This window comes from Lissotriton helveticus, chromosome 5_1 (assembly GCF_964261635.1).
Source record: "Lissotriton helveticus chromosome 5_1, aLisHel1.1, whole genome shotgun sequence".
Taxonomy (NCBI): Eukaryota; Metazoa; Chordata; class Amphibia; order Caudata; family Salamandridae; genus Lissotriton; species Lissotriton helveticus.
This window is the reverse complement of record NC_136065.1, coordinates 1,361,512,487-1,361,532,150: the sequence shown is the minus strand read 5'-3', so window position 1 is coordinate 1,361,532,150 and position 19,664 is coordinate 1,361,512,487. Positions and strand designations below refer to the sequence as shown.

The following is a 19,664-nucleotide window of genomic DNA, read 5'->3' as shown; positions in this document are numbered from 1 at the left end:
TTCCTCTTTCCCCAGCATATCACTTCATGCCTGCTGCTAGACAACCCAAGAGAGTGGCCTTATTGCTGCATATATCACACATTTTGTAGACCAACAACCAAATGAATATCCAACTATCCACGTAACCTAGCTTGCTGATGGGCCCTTAACGCAACCTGTAATTTAATTAAAACACAAAATTAAAACAAATTCCGTTGGATAGATAATCAATCTCTACCTACTTTCTCACATTTTGATTTCCATCTACCTATGCGCCTAATCTCATTCCAGTTAGTACCTAGCCTTGCTGCTTCAGTGGCTGCCCCTCTTCGGAAAGAGTGAGTTTCCAAACCTATTTTGATCAATGATGTCCTCATCACTGCCATCAAATTGAAAGCAGTCATCCAAGAATCATTCACATGACAAAAAAGTCACAACATTTCCCTTCTGTCCATGTGAAACTCTTTGATTCTATCACAGGGCATGGATGCTCCTGTTCACTGCTTTTCAGCCATATCCATTTTAGATGTCCCCGGCCAAGTTCTCAATCTCCGTCTATCAAGTATTACCTCTTCATGATGTAAGACTGCCTTTAAACTAGACCCTAGCATCCAAAACATATATAATCTAAAAATACTAGGCTCAAAATCAATATAACAGGCTTCTGGTAAAACTCCCAACTAACTTTGCAAAATTGCAAATGTCACAGGTTCCCTCAAATTTTTCTTTGCATCTCTATCTCTCTCTCTCGCTCTCTCTCTCTCTCTCTATCAGAATCCCTCCACACTCTCCGTACCAGTTCACTTTCATTAGGGTTATAACTCCACCACAATTGTCCACAGAATTAAGTTGCTGCTCATTTCCAGATATTTTAGAATGTGACATACCTTTTGCTTATTAAATGCATAACAAATTCTAACAGAACATTGTCTTTTTCACTCTTTTCAAAACTTCTTTTCTCAATTCAATGTTAACATAATGCTTAAATTCCAGCCATTCCATCAAATATGTTTTATTTGTGGACTCAGCAGTTGAATTCTTAACCAATTCGACCTCTCTCTCTCCCCCAGGCTCAAATATTGTCCAGTAATTGAGTCTTCACAGCCTCTGCTCCTGGTGCCAGCTTGCAAATTCGTTACCAATGATAACAAGATAAGCATCCGCTAAATTTTTGTTTGCACCTGGCACTGTCTTGCCTTAACTACAGTGTTCAATTGCTTGGCCTTTCAGTTTTCTCAGGAGCCAATAATACTCCAAGTTCAGCTGTTTCTTGAATTTTTATGCCCTTGTACATTCTCCTGTATGAGGTCTCCCTATAAACAATAAATCAAGATAACATGACACTTATCTGCGTCCGGATTTTGTTTAAACAAAACCAAAAAGTGCTAAATGTCTCAAATATTAAAATGTTGAACAAGTGGCAGCGCAACCCATAGAGAAGACCCTATCTACATAAATAACATCTAAAAATTACATATCTAACAAAGAAAAATCAGCTGGATAGACTGGTAATAAACTGAAAGTAGACTGTTACTTGGCTGCTACCTCTCCCACTGTTACCAACTTTATTGCACCATCCACCATTGTATACTTAACACATCTTCAATTCCTATAAAGTAATTTACTGATGCTCAACAAATACATGTCAGGGGGTCTGTAGGCGGTGGTACCTCAGGGGTTTGAGCTCCACATTTGTGGAATTTTGGAACTGCCGATTTGTGTGGTGAACTATAACCCCCACTGCCTTTTATCTTTTTACATGTTTTTTAATTTACAGATGCCCCTTCTGGCCACGATAAGTGATGTATCAAACGGTATTTACCTTCTTTTTTTAAATTTTTTTTTTGTTTTTTTAGGAATTCCTCCCAAAGCAGATATCATTAAGTTTGGTGAAGGCCAATGACATTGTGGCCCAGCAGTTCTAACTTGCAAACTTTATTTACTCCGTTTTTCTGCCAAAATATATTAAGTCTTTAGCTGAACTCTAATTGTCTGCCGACTGTTGCCCCCTAGGACCTTGTAACCCCCAACAAAAACCTTCTCCAAACACCCATTTACATTTTACTGCAACTTCTCTTTCCGGGTAATCTTGCAGCATACACTCAGGATATGTAAATTTACCGGTGTATGAGCACTTAGGTGAAGGGTGTCCTGTCTGACCACCTCTTGCTGGCCATCATTGCTCTACCATGTTTGCCATTGCAATATACTGTTTGATTGGAGGCCTACCTACCCCCACAGTTGACATTTATGTTTAAAACTGCAAAACTGACGGGAGCAGAAACTGGTGTTGAAATTCCTGCAAGAACTCCTAATGCTTACTTACCCTCTTGCATTTTCCTCATTCCTTGATGGACAAAGCAATATATAAAGTGCCTCTGTTACTTGCAATTCGCTAGCCATGTGTGTTGTTGATTGCAGCTGTGTAGATGACATCCATTGCAGCCATATTTTGGAATGTACTTCTCCACGTGGTTTATCTGGGTTTGAACTCCACCCAGACCTTAATTCCTCATCCAAACTTAGCCAAGTATAACCCTCAAAGAGCATTTGAGCTTTTCTGATCAAATCTATATATATTGAAAATGTTTGTGCTCATTCTGCATATTAATTACAATATACCCAGGCATAAATTAAAAAGGCCGCTGTCCAGTTCTGAATTGTGATTGGAACCCTTGGATGTCTTGCCAGCTCCCACTCTTCAACTTTTGATTGCACATCTCTGTGTAACAATTTAAAAACCTCTACAAATACATTCTTGCAAATCCTATACTTTAATAAAGGTGAGACCAATGACATAGTGATTCTCATACAGGAAAACTTCTTTTTATAATCCACTTTAGCTTTTTCACTCCCTCCCATTTCCCCATTTCACTTTCCTAATTGTATTTTGCATTTTTTCCAAAATTTGTACTTTATTAAATATTTCCTTTTCATCTCTTTATTACCATCAGATATACTCCCTTCTTGAACCCTGTCTCTTGTGCCTTAAACGTGGTTTAATTTTTCCTTCTCAGTTATCCCTTCTCCTACTCCAATTGGTTTCAATGTTTTCTCTTATCCTTCTCCCCTGCCCACATCAAGACTGACCTCCACTGGTACCTCATTCACGGTAGCTTTTGCTTTCCATGATCCTTCCAATCCACCTCTTGTGTCCTTTCCTCCAAATCCATATCTGTGTGCTTGTAATACCCTGACTTTCTTCAGCCAGTTCCCCTTGATTCTCCTGAAATTCCCTTCTCCCTCTTTGATTGCTTTCTGCGCTTTATTTCTCTCTCTACCCATTCATCGCATACCATCATCATACAACGCAAATTCATCCTCTGCATCCATACCACTAGACCCTAGATATTTATCATCCCTCAACACCTGCATTATATGTTTTCCAATCTTTCATGGGCATTTTAGTGAGCAAGACCGCACATTTTCTTTCCATCGATGTAGGCATGGCAGCCAGTGGCCTCCTCACCTCTTCTGACCAACACTCACGAGCTGCCTCAAGCCCAGCTGGCACCTCCATCCAACTTGTCATTGGCCTCTTTTGCCAGCATTGCATCTTGATGTGCATCCCTGTTGCTCCAACCCAAAGCTCCCTCATCACCACGTGACCCAGAAGCCATTCCAGCTTTCTGAAAACATGTTTCCCGCTACTCCTCTTTGGACACCTAAATCCATTTGCCTCTATTATTCTTTGCATGTTAGCTTCAAACCATGACTCTTTGTGATCTAAGATTAGAGTCTGATATTTGTTCTACTTAAATTAGTCACCTGCTGCCTTGCCCTGCTGCCCTCTCCCGAGCTTTCTCATAACTCTGTTCATTTTGCCTCCATTATTTCTGAAGTGGTTCTTTGCTCACTCAATTTTTCCCTTGAACATTACATTTTTGTCTGTGTTCCTGCTTCGTCCCCAACGATAGATCCCGTCTTGTTCCACTGCATATCTCCCTCTTCTACACAGGCCGCCATGCGCGACCTATTCACCACCACCAAGCCACATCAAGCTTGTGCTGTCTCCACCGGCCTCTGTGACGGCTCCAATCTGCTGCCCATTGAAGCTCTGCCACCCTGCCCACCCGTGGTCTCCTTTCTCCTGTCCCCTGCAGCCATTGCACACATGCTCAGTGCCTCAGACGGCACAGCTCTGATTTAATTGGAAATGCGTTTCTCCTACCACCATGCACCGACATAACTTCTTCCGCTTCTGCACCCCTTGTTACTGGTATTCCTCCCCTCCTTTTATGCAGTGATAAAAGCAACAGGTGCTTCTTCATGCGCCTTCCTACTCACTGCTGCTTCACTCCCTACACATTTACATATTCCCCGTGGTGGGGAACATGCCGCCACTGCTGCTCCATGCCCGTCCGCTGCTGCTCCTCTGGGGCCTCCCCCAATCAGCCTCCGAGTCTGGCTCATCACGCCAGGTTTAATGAAATCTTCGTGCCCCGCTGAACATAATGCATACAGTGCTTCCCTAACCGTGTCGGTTTCTCTACAATTTTTTTTTACTTCATCTTCACTGAAACTTTATTTGAAAACTAACCACTACCCCACTCCCCTTCCCTCAGAACGTTCCCTGCCTTTTCACGTGGTGATGGTCAGCAAGTGGCTGAACGCCTCATCTCGCTGTCCCTAAATTCCTTCTTGTCCCTGCCTGCTGATTGTCCCTATAACCCATCCCCTGCCCTTGACTTGTGTCCTGTGCCACTTGCACAAAGACACCTGGAAGAGAGACTGCCTTTGCTCCCCCAGGTTCCTTGATTTTCCTGCACGCGCGCTCGTATTTGTGTGTGTGTTGCATCTTTCTGTACTTTACATATTTATTTGTACACAAAAGCTTGCCCTGTTTCTTCCATTGTATATGTGCTCTGTGATTAAATAGTAATCTGTAGATTGAGGCTCAGAATATTATAAATGCAGTATTACATCTGACTATTTACTTGTTCCGTAAAGAAATGCATGCTCTCCTGTCCGGTGTCCTCACAAAGCTTTCTCTGTGTTTAGGTCTCGTGGACCTAGCGCTGGAGCACGCATGCGCACCACGTTCTGCAAGGGCTTTTTGTAATCATTTCGATTTCCTAAGGGGACTTGAAACCACGCCCCTTCTTCCCATTGGCTTGTGTCATAGTTCGGGCTAAACGCTGGCTTTCCAGTGTAAAGGAGGCTTCTTAGTCCCTCCTTGTTACCGCCGTGTCCACTTTTGCCCCCACCCACCTGGACTGGATCCTTTACTTGCGGCGTGATACTGTCTCCTTTAATTACTGGGTGAGCACTTTCTTTTTGTCATTCCGGCTGCGAAGCGCGATGCTCTAAGTTGTATGTTTTTGTTTTTTAAATTATTTTAATGAGCGCGGCGCCCGCTAGGGACCACGCGCTCACTTTATTTATATTTTTGCGGCTTTGTGGGCTTCGAATCGTGTGTGCCGCTTTTATATTGAGGGAAGTAAGTTTATTGTTTGTAGTTAATTAAAACCTTTACAATTTTGTTGCATAAAAAACAAATGATTTAAAGATAAAATGTACAAACTAGCAGGGTGGTTAAAATAAAAATTTCTGTAACAACTATGTGAGTAGTATTATTCTAAATAAAATTACAATGTCTCAGTTCAAAGCACTTCACACTTCGGTTTTGTGCCTTTTCTCTCCTTTTTCTCAGTGTTCACGATTAACTGTGATGCCTTTTGACAAAATTTGGCAGCCCTGCAAGCTATCTGCAGCTGGTGGCTGTTCAGTGCTAGCATGACGGCCTGACGGCATGATCTGATTTGAAAGAGACGGAATATGTGGAGTAGATAATTACGTCTCAAAGTCCTCAAAGACGGACAAATGCACAATATATGCATCAGTGATTCTTCCGTTTGGCCACATAATCTACAGGCAGAAGTCGTCCATGTTTATTTCCATGCAGGTGTATGGTCTTTTAAAATGAAGAATCCTAGCCGTAAACTTAGTAATGTTTTTTGTGTGGCTGGAGTTATATGGTTAACTAAATAAGGTTGGGGCTCCATTTTCTCATACGTGGCCAGCACCGTCCAACCATGTTTTTTCTTCGCTAATGCGGCTTTATCTGTTATCCAAGATCTTTGCTTTGCAGCCCCATTGGCTGCTTTTTTGAAGGCCGCAAACGTTTGGTTGGTATTCCATGCCTTTTCCATTTTGAGGTTTGACAGTGCATCCTCCACTACTGTTTTCCAGGCATTTTTCGCCTTTGTCTGGTTTTTCATCTCAGTCCAACAGAGGCCCATGAGCGATTCCTCTTGTGCTGCCCTTAATTTCCAGCCTGTTTTTAGTGCCGCTGCTTGTCTGACTTGGTGCTGATTTTGTAGACCAAATTCCAAGCGTATCTGCGCTTGGGATACGAATCTCGGGATCCGAAAAATTTATTTAAACAACTCTGATTGTTGTGTGTTCAGGAACTTTGCGTCTTTTCCTTTATACAATTCCGACCCGTATGTAAGAGATGGTAAGAACTTCGCCGCGATTACCTTCAACAGGTGTGAATTAGATGGGCATTTCAATTTCGTTTTTAATAAGTTTAGAGCGAACCGTAGTTTGTTTGCCTGCGCCTTTCTATATGATTGATGCTCTTTCAGACTCCACCTGTCGTCGACTACTACTCCCAGATATTTATAGGAGGTGGTCTGCTCTATTGTGTTGCCTGCGATGTGCCAGTTGAGGGATTTCCTCCCTGCCCGTGAGGCGAAACAGACGATCTTCGTTTTTTTGTAGTTAAATTGTAAGCCTTGTGCAACGATATACTCATGGAGCTTCGAGATGGAACGTTGTAGGCCCAACGGGGTCTGACTACAAAGTACGATGTCATCTGCATACTGTATGCTCCTAATTTTGAAGTTGGCCAATTTCGGTGGATCACTTTGTGTCTCTGCGATGCACTTGTCCAAGTCCGCGGTAAAGATGTTGAAAAGAGTGTTCTGGGATCGCTTTGAGCTGGCGTTGTGGGCTCTGAATCGTGTGTGCTGCTTTTACATTGTCTGTTCTGGGATCGCTTTGAGCTGGCGTTGTGGGCTCCGAATCGTGTGTGCTGCTTTTACATTTGCTGTTCTGAAATCGCTCTCAGCCGAGCCCGCGCCCCCCCTGCAGCCTCGCTCCGGTGACTGTTCTCCCTCTCACCCCGACATCCATCCCTGGAGCGGCGACACCCGAGCCCTGGCACTCCCGCGTGAGCTGGAGCCAAGGCTGTCCACGCCTCCCCCTCATGGGGCGGCCTTAGGCATGTGCAAGCTGTGCACCTGCACAGGGCCGCCAAACCCCAGGGGCCGCCACGCCAATATATATCCTTAATATATGAATCCTCTGAGGATGTATACATATTTGCGTGGCGGCCCCTGGCAGGGATTTTGCGGGCTGCGGCTCTGTTCCACTTCCAAACACCCTGACCCCCGACCTGAGCTCTGGGGGCTCCGCCCCGCCCCCCTCTTCCGGGTCCCCCTACCTATGCTCCCTGCCCAGGGTTGCCATCAGCCTAGAGCCGCCCCTGCCCCCTGCTTGCCAGCGGTGGCAGCTCTGGTGAAGCTGAGCGGCAGCCAGAGAAGTAGAGGCCATTGTGTGTCCTCCCTCCTGGTGGCAGCGACCGGCCAAAGCCCCCCACGGTCCTTGGGACCCCCCAGGAGCCTTGGAAACAGCAGCCCGACACAGCCCCAGGAGCGCTGGCCCCCGTCCTGCAGCAGCCGCTGAGCAACACCGGCACCCGCAGGTAGGCGCCAGGCTCACTAGGGTGAGGGTGTGTGAAGGAGTTGTCTGACAGTCTGCTTCTACCTCTCATCACCACTGCCACAGGGGGTGGGGTCCCTTCCTTTTACTTTTATACTTGGGAACGCGGGGTTGGATGCTGCAGGAACTGTTGATAGGGTGGTCTGAGGGTTTGAAAAGTGTACTCAGCCCTTGCTTTTGAAAGTGGTGGTAGTGACACAAGATGCTGAGGTGGCTAGTTCTATCCTACCGCCGATGGGATGCTGAACCAAGCAGCTGTAGGGTCAGAGTGCAGTAAAGCGAGGGCAGCTGTCATCGAGGGGCTCAGCCCCCTTTTCGTGCGGTGTTTCGTAATAGAGGGATGAAGCCCTCAATACTGCTTGCTAACGGTAAGGTGCTGAGGCACAGTGGCCCACCCCTGTCAATGATTCTTCGGACCCCCTGTGTACAGCTCTCTGCTAGTGATGCTGTGCACTGCGTCTCTTTTTTGGTGCACAAGCCGTGATGCCGGCTGAGTGCAAAGATCGGGGGGGTGCACAGTACACAGTCGGGGCGGTGGAGAAAGCGACATAGCTGGCACATCGTATTCCCACAAATCATTTTAAAGCAACTTGCACCACCTTTACTCCCTTGCTCATAACACATAAGGTGTAGTTCTGCTCTTCCAAGGCCCTTCTTCTTCTTCAATAGTTGCAGGACGGTGCCGGTATGGATCTTTTGATATATTTATTTCTCCGGTGATTCTGGGCCTGTGATAGAACCCGCCACCATCCCCTCCTTTTTTAGGTCTAGCCTAAGACATTGCTTTAGCAATGCTTGTTGGCGAGATTATAGTAAGGCTTTCAAAAGTCTACCCAAACTGCGGATCGGGTACAGTGCATGTGTGCACAACCACGTGCATTTCGTGCGAGCGCGCCGCGCTCCGCCTCTGCTGCCACTTCAGCTCACCAGGCTGCACACCCCCTCACCCCTTGCTCGCCAATGTCCCTCCCACCCTTCCTTTGATCTCGCTGCGAGTTCTCGCAGGCTAATGGCCCTCCCCCAGCACAGAGCTCGCATCGCTTGTTTACCTTCTGTCCAACCGCCCAATCTGTGTTGTTTAACTTTTTTCCCCTGCCTCCTTTGTGTTGCTTGTTTATTTGTAAGTTTTGCAGTTTGATATAGCACGAAATATAGCGCTTTACAAGAGCATTCGTTCATAGATTGTTCACGGACACGGTGCTGAAACCTCCAAACAAAGCCGCGTCACCACAGCGCTGGCCATCTTACCACACTGCTGCCCACTGTCTCGCATACCTTGCAATCCGAAGATGGTTCCAAGGCATGCAGGATCAGAATGACCGTATCAGGCCACTGGGAAGGTGAGAGCCGGCAGAGCTGACCTTCTGTCCCCGTGTCACACAAGCCGCTCTTTCTCTCTTCTCTAAATTCCTTTGGCTGGGGCTTTGAGGTACAAGACTCGCGTGCTTTTTTTATTTTTATTTTGTGCAGTTTTATATAGCACGAATTATAGCGCTTTACATGAGCACCCCGTTACGTTGCACAAGAACACATTCATTTTTGGTAGGCAGCACGGGGAGATTAAGTGAATTGTCCAGAATCACACTATGTTGATCCAACGCCGATGCTCGAGCCTGGTTTCCCAAAGTCGGCAGCTCTGGCCATTACGCCGTCATTAAAACCTTTCTTGAATCAGACTCTCTCATACCAGTTAAGGACGACATGGCATTGTTCCGATGATTGTATGAGAATGCAAACTGCACCCTTTTTCTTGAATAATCTATAAACTCTCATATCTTTCTATTTGTGATTGTGTCAACATGTCTATTTGGCGCACACCGTCTACTGGTAAAACTGCATGTCACAAAAGTAAACGTAATGTTGACTACAAACGCAGAACAAGTTGAGGATGCCACACATGACGTGAATCATCTTAGCAGCTGTGCATCTCAAAATACCATTAAAATACAGTCACAAATTGCATGAACACTTTAAAACCTAAAGAAAGTTAAACTTAATTCGTCCAGTAGATGCTACTGCGGGTTCACTATAACAAACATATTCTCCACCCCTTTGCGGGGCTTGAATGTGAGACTCGCAACAAGCAACAACACGCCATTTTTCATTGATAGTAATATGGTGTCTAAGTTGAATTGTAGTTCCACATCACTTAAGCAGGGCCTACTACTGTGAAGCTGTTCCTAATCTCCTGAGGATGACGTTTCTACATACCAAGCCTGTAATGTAAGGTTGGATGGCGGTGGGTGAAAGGAGTCACTAGTGCTGTGGAATGAGCTCTCTCTTCATCACCCCTCTAACATATTCATTTCAGAGAGTGATTAAGAGTGAAAATGCACCCACTTATTGTTGGTTCTCTACACTGCCATCTCGCACACCTTGATAACGTCTCATTTATTCCTCTTCAACACCTTCAAGCATATCAATGGAGACTCGCTTCTCGTCGGGCCCTTGTGCACCTCAAAAGCGTTTCACTGATTCTATTTATTGACTCATACGTTTCACTTGAAGCATTCAACATCACTACACCGCACTTTTCAGCACACTACCTTACTAAATTTGATACTCCCTTTCACTTCAGCCTGCCCTTTCTACAACCATCGCAGTGCTGGTTTCCTCTGTAACCGGTGCTTTTCATTCCCCTCTTACTCCACCCCACGGAGTCTCCTCCTTGCCTTCTTTGTTGTCAGCTTGCCCTTATCTTAAAAACTTGTGCCCTCCGCTTCCTCTCTCCCCTCTACACCATGGACCCCTTTCTATACCCCCTTCTTTCCTTAGCATGTACTTCCTGTCTCCACGCCATGAGACACCCTCTGTTCCTCTTTCCCCTCAGCCTGTCCCTTTCTTTCAAAACAGTTCCTCTCCGGTCTTCCTCTCCCCTCTGCCTCTCCTCTCTCCCGTAATACCCCTGTATTACAACTCCTTTCACTGTTTCTGTGTGTACTACGCAAAACTGTTGGGGCTCGCTCAACCCAGGGGTATAATGTAGGCCCCTGCAGGAGGCTTAATTTAAGCCGGTATCTCTCGGGAAGCACACGGCCAAATTCTAATTAAACCTGATCGTTTGCGGAAATTATATAAAAGTGCAATATTAAAAGAACACGGAGCATCCTGGCTGTAATTTTTGACAAGGCACAACTTGTTCGAAGTGCCGCAGAACCGGTTTCTAAACCCAACCAATCCTTGACAACAACTGACGGAGCAACCGGCAGCTCTGTTGTGTAAACACAACTATTGTTGCGTGAAGGGGCCAGTCCCCTCTGAACATTGGGCACCACCACCACCACGTCCACCACTGCCACCACGTCCACCACTGCCACCACGTCCACCACCGCCACCACCACGTCCACCACCACCACCACCACGTCCACCACCACCACCACGTCCACCACCACCACCACCACGTCCACCACCACCACCACCACGTCCACCACCACCACCACGTCCACCACCACCACCACCACCACGTCCACCACCACCACCACCACCACGTCCACCACCACCACCACGTCCACCACCACCACCACCACCACCACCACGTCCACCACCACCACCACCACGTCCACCACCACCACCACCACGTCCACCACCACCACCACCACGTCCACCACCACCACCACGTCCACCACCACATCCACCACCACGTCCACCACGTCCACAACGTCCACCACCACCACGTCCACCACCACCACGTCCACCACCACCACGTCCACCACCACCACGTCCACCACCACCACGTCCACCACCACCACGTCCACCACCACCACGTCCACCACCACCACGTCCACCACCACCACGTCCACCACCACCACGTCCACCACGTCCACGTCCACCACCACCACCACGTCCACGTCCACCACCACGTCCACGTCAACCACCACGTCCACCACCACGTCCACGTCCACCACCACGTCCACGTCCACCACCACGTCCACCACCACGTCCACGTCCACCACCACGTCCACCACCACGTCCACGTCCACCACCACGTCCACTTCCACCACCACGTCCACGTCCACCACCACGTCCACTTCCACCACCACGTCCACCACCACCCCCACGTCCACCACCACCCCCACGTCCACCACCACCCCCACGTCCACCACCACCCCCACGTCCACCACCACCCCCACGTCCACCACCACCCCCACGTCCACCATCCCACCCCCACGTCCACCATCCCACCCCCACGTCCACCATCCCACCCCCACGTCCACCATCCCACCCCCACGTCCACCATCCCACCCCCACGTCCACCATCCCACCCCCACGTCCACCATCCCACCCCCACGTCCACCATCCCACCCCCACGTCCACCATCCCACCCCCACGTCCACCATCCCACCCCCACGTCCACCATCCCACGTCCACGTCCACCACCACCTCCACCACCACCACCTCCACGTCCACCTCCACGTCCACCTCCACGTCCACCACCCCCTCCGCGTCCACCACCCCCTCCACGTCCACCACCCCCTCCACGTCCACCACCCCCTCCACGTCCACCACCCCCTCCACGTCCACCACCCCCTCCACGTCCACCACCCCCTCCACGTCCACCACCCCCTCCACGTCCACCACCCCCCTCCACGTCCACCACCCCCCTCCACGTCCACCACCCCCCTCCACGTCCACCACCCCCTCCACATCCACCACCCCCTCCACGTCCACCACCCCCTCCACGTCCACCACCCCCTCCACGTCCACCACCCCCTCCACGTCCACCACCCCCTCCACGTCCACCACCCCCTCCACGTCCACCACCACCACCACCACCACCACCACGTCCACCACCACGTCCACCACCACGTCCACCACCACCTCCACCACCACCTCCACCACCACCTCCACCACCACCTCCACCACCACCTCCACCACCACCTCCACCACCACCTCCACCACCACCTCCACCACCACCACCTCCACCACCACCTCCACCACCTCCACCACGTCCACCAACACCACGTCCACAATCACCACCACCATGTCCACCACCACATCCACCACCACACTCTATCTATCTTATCTATCTCCCTCCCGCTATCTATCGCACTCTATCTATCTTTGCCACTCACTCTATCGCATCACTCAGCACCACCACAGCATCACTCAGGGGCACCACAACATCAATCTGTGCAACCATTCAACAACAACTGGTTCAAATATGTTCTCTCAATGTTTCAAGCTTTATTACAAATGTCACAAAAAGATGTAAATATTTCACTTCTGTTCTTAGATTTTCGTCACAATAAAATACACTGAACATAATCTTCACAAAAGTTATTTACAAAAGTTTAAGCTATTGCCATTATAAATTACAATAGCTTTTATTTAAGTATTAATTATTTTTAAAAAATAAAAGCCATTGTTATTTGTAATATCAATACTTCTAAGTCACGTAAATACAACACATATTGCATTACAAATGCTATAGGTGTCACATTTGCGAAAGGTATAACTATTGGCATTGTAAATGACAAAGCTATTAATTTCGCTATTTTCAAAACCAACACATAAATAAAAAATGTGTCATTTACAATAGCTCAAACTTTCCTAATGCAAGACCTTTTGCATTGCAAATGCTTGTGTTGCGTTGCAGTCTGCAAACGCGGTGCAGCTCTGCACATGGACCTGTAGTGGTTGAGACCTGGGACTGGCTGCGCAAAGCACACACCGTTTCCTACAGGGTGTGTGCAGGACGAGCCCAGCTCGCCTGCTGCACAATGAAGCCTGCAAACGACCATGTGACCGTCTACCGGCCTGGGAAAATCTCAATGTGAACAACTGCCTTCTTCAGCTCAAACCTGATATTTCCATCATCCAGAGTGCCCGAGAAAGACCGAAAAGAACTGTTCCACCTGTCCTAACCAGGATGGTCAATGTGCCCCCGCGCAGGGGCGGATTGGCAAGGCGGGCATTCGGGCATGGGCCGAAGGGCGGGTGCCTTAGTGCCCTCTGTGGGCCGTTTTTTCTCCCCTGTCCCAGTCCACAGAGAGTGGACTAGGAAAGGGGAGAAAAAAAACGGCCCACAGAGTGCACGGAGACAGACAGAGAAAATGAAAGCAGCCTCGCTGTGCGGCCGGACAGCGATTGTCAGCTGTGGCCTCTCCTTCACCCCTGCCCTGCCAAGCAATCAAGCTGAGGCTGGGCAGGGGAGGGGTGATTGTTTGCAAGAATCGGCCTACCTGGGGGCCAGGTGTTTCTCAGGCCTTTGAGCCATTTTCACCTCGGGGCCCCCCTGGGGCCCATGCAGCCCAGAAACGGTGTTAGTCTTAACACCTCGCCCACATCCCTTCACATTCAGGGCATAGTGGGCGAGGAAGAATGGGTCTTGCTGTGGGGGCCAGGTGATGTTTGGAATTTCTTAATTTTATTTATTTATTTATGCAATTTTATATAGCGCGGACTTTACCCGAAGGTGTCAGAGCGCTTCACACTAGGAACAGCAATAATACATAGAAAATTTACAAGTGGACAAATTACAAAAGCAAACATTAAGTTACATGAATCAAAAGTGACAATAGTGAGCAACCAAAATACATGAGGTAGCAATCGGTACATTACAGGAGGAAAAAGTGATAAATGTGCAGGTTACAAAAGCGTACAAAGTACAAGTAGAGGTATAATACTGCAATAAATGGCAGACACTCCAGCACAAGAACAAACGTTACGTAGGCAATGGTGGCACTTGTGCAAGTATCGAAAGTAAACAAAAGTGAGAAGTAGCATACAGTGTGATACCAGAGAAAAGTGACGTGTGCAAGTTACAAAAGGGTACCATACACAGGTACAAGGGTAATACTACAGTAAATGGTAAACACTCAAACTGCCAGAACACACTGGGAAGGCACTTCCCATGCTCCAGCTTCACCTCAGCCTCCTACCTGGCTACCGTGGATGACCCAGAAAGCTGTGTTTTGTGCTCCCCTGCCAGGACATTTTCCCGAGGCCTGGAGGGCTGATTAATTTACTAATTGCAGGGGCCTTACCTCTGTTCATGTGCTCCTGAGCTGAAGGTCTGGGGAGGGCTAAGTAGGTTAGTAATAGCAGGGGCTTTGCTGCTTTTCAGGTGCTCCTGTGCTGGAGGGCTGGAATAATTTTGTGACAGAAAGGGGCCTTGCTATTTTTTTTAGTTGCTCAGCATGTAGGCCATTGTCACCTTGGCCCTGTGCAAGAACAGTATCCTCCCACTTTCATTCCTTGTCTGTGCAAATGGTGTTTCATGAAAGGGCACGCCCCTTGAATGTGGGCCACGCCCCTTAAATATGGGCCACTTTTTTCGTCAGTGCCCGGGCCGAATTGTGATCCCAATCCGACCCTGCCCCCGCGCTATACTATCACTGACAATCAAAGTTTTTTTTCTCCAGTGCACGCTGCAGTGCGCTGGCCGCCGGAGGGCGCTGGCCGCCGAAGGGCGATGCAACTTGTTTACTGCAGCATGGGGAACAATGGGCTCCTGCATGATCCGGGTGGTGGGTGGTGGGGGGGGCGAGAAGAGTCCGAGGAGTGGGGGCGGGGGGGGGAGGGGAGAGAGAGAGTCAGAGGAGGAGGGGTGAATACTTGGACTTGCATGGTGTGTAGACTTTATTATGCCATTATACCAGCTCAGTGGTACTCCTTTTATTTACTGGGGAAGAAGAAAGGCAGAGTAAATTGCAAGATTGTGCCCTGTGCTCTTCAAATTACAAACACACCTCTGTAGCAGGCACACAAACCCACTGGGCGATCGTGGTGGTTGTTACCCTGTAACACACAACGTTTCACAAGTAGGCCACGTTTTAAACGTTGTACTTTGGGAAGAGCTTGACAGCGAAGGGTTAATCGTCATGGTCTTTCATTTCAAATGTTTGTATGTGATAAAATACATTGTCATTTACTACGCCATTTACAATGCAAATAGCTGTAACTTAAGCAAATGCGAGACCTTTTGCATTTCTAATGCTTGTTTTTTTTCTGTTACCAGGTGGTGCGCGGCTGGAGAAGTGCCTCTCCTCAATACAGGCGCACCTCCCTACTGGACACCAAGGCCTAGCCGTACTGACTGCTGGGAGCCACGGGGGCTTCTCCGTTAACTCCTGGCGCACACTTTGCGCCACTGAATCTTTTTCTACCACCCCTTTTTGTGTTGGACAAATTGTATTTCTAACGGCTAGCCTCCTGTCCTTATCCTCTCCCCGGGGGCCTAATTCTGGAGTGCCATTCATAGGTTATTCTGAATGAGTCGTGCTTGCCACGAGGGTCGCCTTGCTCTGGGAGATGTGTGGATTTTACAGTTAGTATTTTACTTCTTCGGAACTACCCAGCCCTGCTGTGTTACATTCAAACGGCACCGCCGCTTTTCAGTCAGCCCTAAGATTTACACAAATACGAAACCCAGTATTCGTTGATTGCCACATGGACGGCGGTGATAGACGTTTGTGCGCTGTGGACGCACCTGATGGGCTCTGCTCTGCAAAGGGCACATTAGCGCATTTTTCAAATTTGTGGAGAAGCATCAAGGTACACAAAGGAAATGAATCAAAGATGGCTTGTCCGATAGCCTCTTGGCAGCAGTGACACAGGTGCCAAGTCCTGGCTATGTCATTGACCCAATTGTAGGCATGATGGTTGAGAATCTCTTTATCACTGGAAACCACTGGTTTTGATTGGAGCAGCACTATTGGCAGATTTTGATTAATTGTATTTGAGTGTGTTCAGTGATTTGCCAAGTTAGGTACAAATAGCTTTATCTTTTTGGGAAAAAATATTTATTTTTGTTAATTCGTTGAATGAGTGAGAGGATTGGCTGGATCTGCTAAAGGGGGGTTGTTTAGACTGCCCCCTTCCCTGTAGATTCCACCTATGGACTGCAGAGCCTATATATCACAGGGAAGCACATTGTGAAACATACTACAATAGGAGATAGGACGTGTAGTGTATGCAGTCGAGGTGTCCAGGAGAGAATGAGGAAGTGTAGAAGGGCTGCAGCACTGCAGAAAGATTGAGCACAAGGAAAAATGTAGTAGTGTAGAAGCCTCCGAAGGGTTGAAAGGCACCTCTGTTTTCTTAACGGAATATTGCAGCTCCACATTAGTGTGTGTGAGGAAAATGAGTTACTTACTCTGAGGTGGATTTTTGCTTTAGAAATATTTTTATTACTGGTTATCATATCTGTGCAAACCCAAGACACATTTTTTTCTCCTAGATTATTCATTATTTCTTCCTCTCGGAAGTGCGGAGTGCCTTGTATCTGCTAATTGACGTTGGAAAAGAGCTTGTCCACTTTTGCGTGGTAGGTAAGATGATTCTAGTTGGTTCTAAATCTCTTGTTGAGTCTTCTGATGCTGTGAGGTGTGTAGGGGGACATAAAAAGAACCTTGGCAGTGAGGTAATTTGAGGCTCTGTTGCCAGGAAATATGCAACTACAGAAATCCCTCCCACCCCTTCTTCGAATGTTGTCACACAGATATGAGTCATGTGCCTCAGACCTCAAACATTTGATCTTTTTATTCATATTTTTGTTTTTTGGAAGGTTTACTTAGAAGCTGTCTGCCTAATTTATTTTGTAAATAATATATAGATGCTACTCTGTAGTGTTCCGTTGAACTTTGTAGTTTATGACCGAGTCTTTGTCACCGACTACATCAGGATAGTCCCTGACACCATAACTTAAAGTCTTATCTCTTTGAAATGAAGTGGAATGTGGCTATTTTACTGGCTTAGCTGCTTCCCCTTTTTTATTTAATTTATTTTATTTGAATTAACATTCGAGGGTGGAAGGTGCGCAGCCTGCCATTCTTTCATTACATCGACTCTGAACGCCTTTTCATGATGGATAAACAAAGGTCCTCTGTGTCATATATCAGAACTGTGCTTATCTTGTTATCCAATGATGTATTGAAATAGAAGGGAGTTGGCTGGGACTACAGGAGGGCCATATGACCAGTAAATCATGTTTGAAAAATGAAGCAGAAAAAGGAAGATTTATTAAAATAAGAGATGAATGACGATTGAAAACTCCTTGCTTTTTTCTTTGGGAGGAGTGGCTTGTTTGTAATTCATTGGATTTGGGTGAAGCTGGAACAACCCTCCTGCAAAATACAAGCTGTGGGGGATTCTCTTATTTTGACACTAGCACTGCAAAGTCCCTAATATGAGCTTTCAGTGGATCTTACCAACCAGGCAATTTGGATCATTTGGTTTTTTTATTTTATTTTCTCCTCAGAACAACTTGATTTAAGGGTCTGCACAGCCTAGTGACACAGCACTTCAGACTAGCCACTCATCAGAGTTCTGTGACTGGGATGTGGTGTCGGCAGTGCTGCTGAAAGCCCTAAATGTATGTTTATGCACTAGAAATGCTTGCTACCAGACGTGTTGCCTCAGAAACGTCACCTTTTAGGTTAGTGTCTTGACCAGTTTGGAAAGTTTAGCACATGTTTAATGTCTTTGCTTTGTATCCCAACTTCCAGGCATTCCCAAATACACAAGTCAAAAACATATAAAATGCATGATTCCCTTTGTTATGCCTCTGTGGATGATAACTATGGTGTTTAGAGAAACCAACCTTAGGAAAGGTAAAGCAAAAGTGGAACGAAAGAGAAGCCAGCTGGAGAGAGCGATACAGTAAGTGAATCAGCAGCTTCCACTGAGAGCTGCAGAGCAGGAGTATGGTTTGGTATTTAAGAGACTAGTAGAAGGATCCACAGGCATCCCCATACCCTTAGAAATATGTAGTTTGCCACTCAATTTCCTTCAGTATTGTAGTAGATTTATTCCCTTTCAGAGTAATACAAGTAGTTGATCTCCAGCTGAGATGCACAAGACAACTACCTTCGTTAGAGTTTCCCCCACATTCCCATTCAATGTGCTTCATCTCTTGTACATACACCATAATCACTAATTCTATCCCACAAAACATTTCCTCTTTATACATACATAGATAGAAAATTACAGGGGAAAAACATCAAATCATTGAAGGTTCCTTATAAACTAACTACAATAACTAACTAAAACTGACTGCCTAACATAATAGCACACACACAGTAACTTATGACATGTTGACAGTCAAAGATGATAATAAATCAAATGACACATTAGCATAAAATGACTGCCTTTGTTCCATTACTTTACACAAATGTCCAAGCCTCCGCTTCTTCCCATCATCTAGTGTAATCACTGAACTCTTTACCTTCATTATTTTGTTAATGAGAGAATTTACTTTCTCCTTAGTGCACAAACCCTGCTCTCTTCACTACCACCCAATCTCCTCATTCCAAATTCAGATTATTTGAACCCTTTCTGTTGTCATCATTTCTTCCACAACCCCTTTGCAAACCTTTCACTCTCTATTTCATACTTTCACAGTCAACTTACACTTGGTTTTTCTGTAGCTGGTTTCCTTCCCTTGAGAGCTCATGGAATGAGGCGTCACTCTATGGGCCCAAATCTTCTTGTCAGATTCCTTCCTCCACAGCAAACCATTTGCCGAAGGCAGTTGTATGTTTAATGTTATATTATGATTCACTCTCTTGACCAGACCATTGGCTTGTGGCCTGAACAATGCTATCTTCGCATGTCTTGTTGAAGGATTCTGCACAAATGCAGAACTATGCCAGGATTATGGGACCTTGGTGTATAGGGACTGAGTCTTCCTACCACCTTAGTACCACAAGCCCTGGACCGACTCGCTATAAAGTCTCACTTGCTCCCCTACTCACTCACAGAGAAACAACTGATTAGACACCCCAGAACACAAAACACCCAGATCTCTCAGGAATCGCGGTAACAAGACACACCCTTTCGCTCTCACTCTTGTACTTGTTCACAATAAGATCTGACAGACACACGAAATAGTTTATTTTAACTAACGTACCCTAACATGCAGTATACTTGCCACAACAAGCAGGAAAATGCATAATACAAATACAGTCCGCATAGCAGCTAGTCCATAAATCATGATGGGACATGTCATCATGAGA

At 46.9% G+C, this 19,664-nt stretch overlaps 1 protein-coding gene across 3 annotated transcripts in view; it reads left to right on the top strand.

The window, feature by feature from the left end:
• Nucleotides 1–17,691, top strand: part of SMIM29 (small integral membrane protein 29) — a 32,488-nt gene extending 14,797 nt beyond the window's left edge. For 2 of the 3 annotated variants that reach the window (XM_078644253.1, XM_078644254.1), the window contains exon 5: nucleotides 15,668–17,691. In XM_078644253.1, the coding sequence (XP_078500379.1) occupies nucleotides 15,668–15,736 (69 nt within the window). In that variant the 3' untranslated portion in view covers nucleotides 15,737–17,691. Of the gene's footprint in view, nucleotides 1–1,049; nucleotides 1,323–15,667 lie in introns of those variants that run through there. The other variant, XM_078644255.1, reaches the window with a different exon arrangement.
• The last annotated feature ends 1,973 nt before the right edge of the window (nucleotides 17,692–19,664 follow it).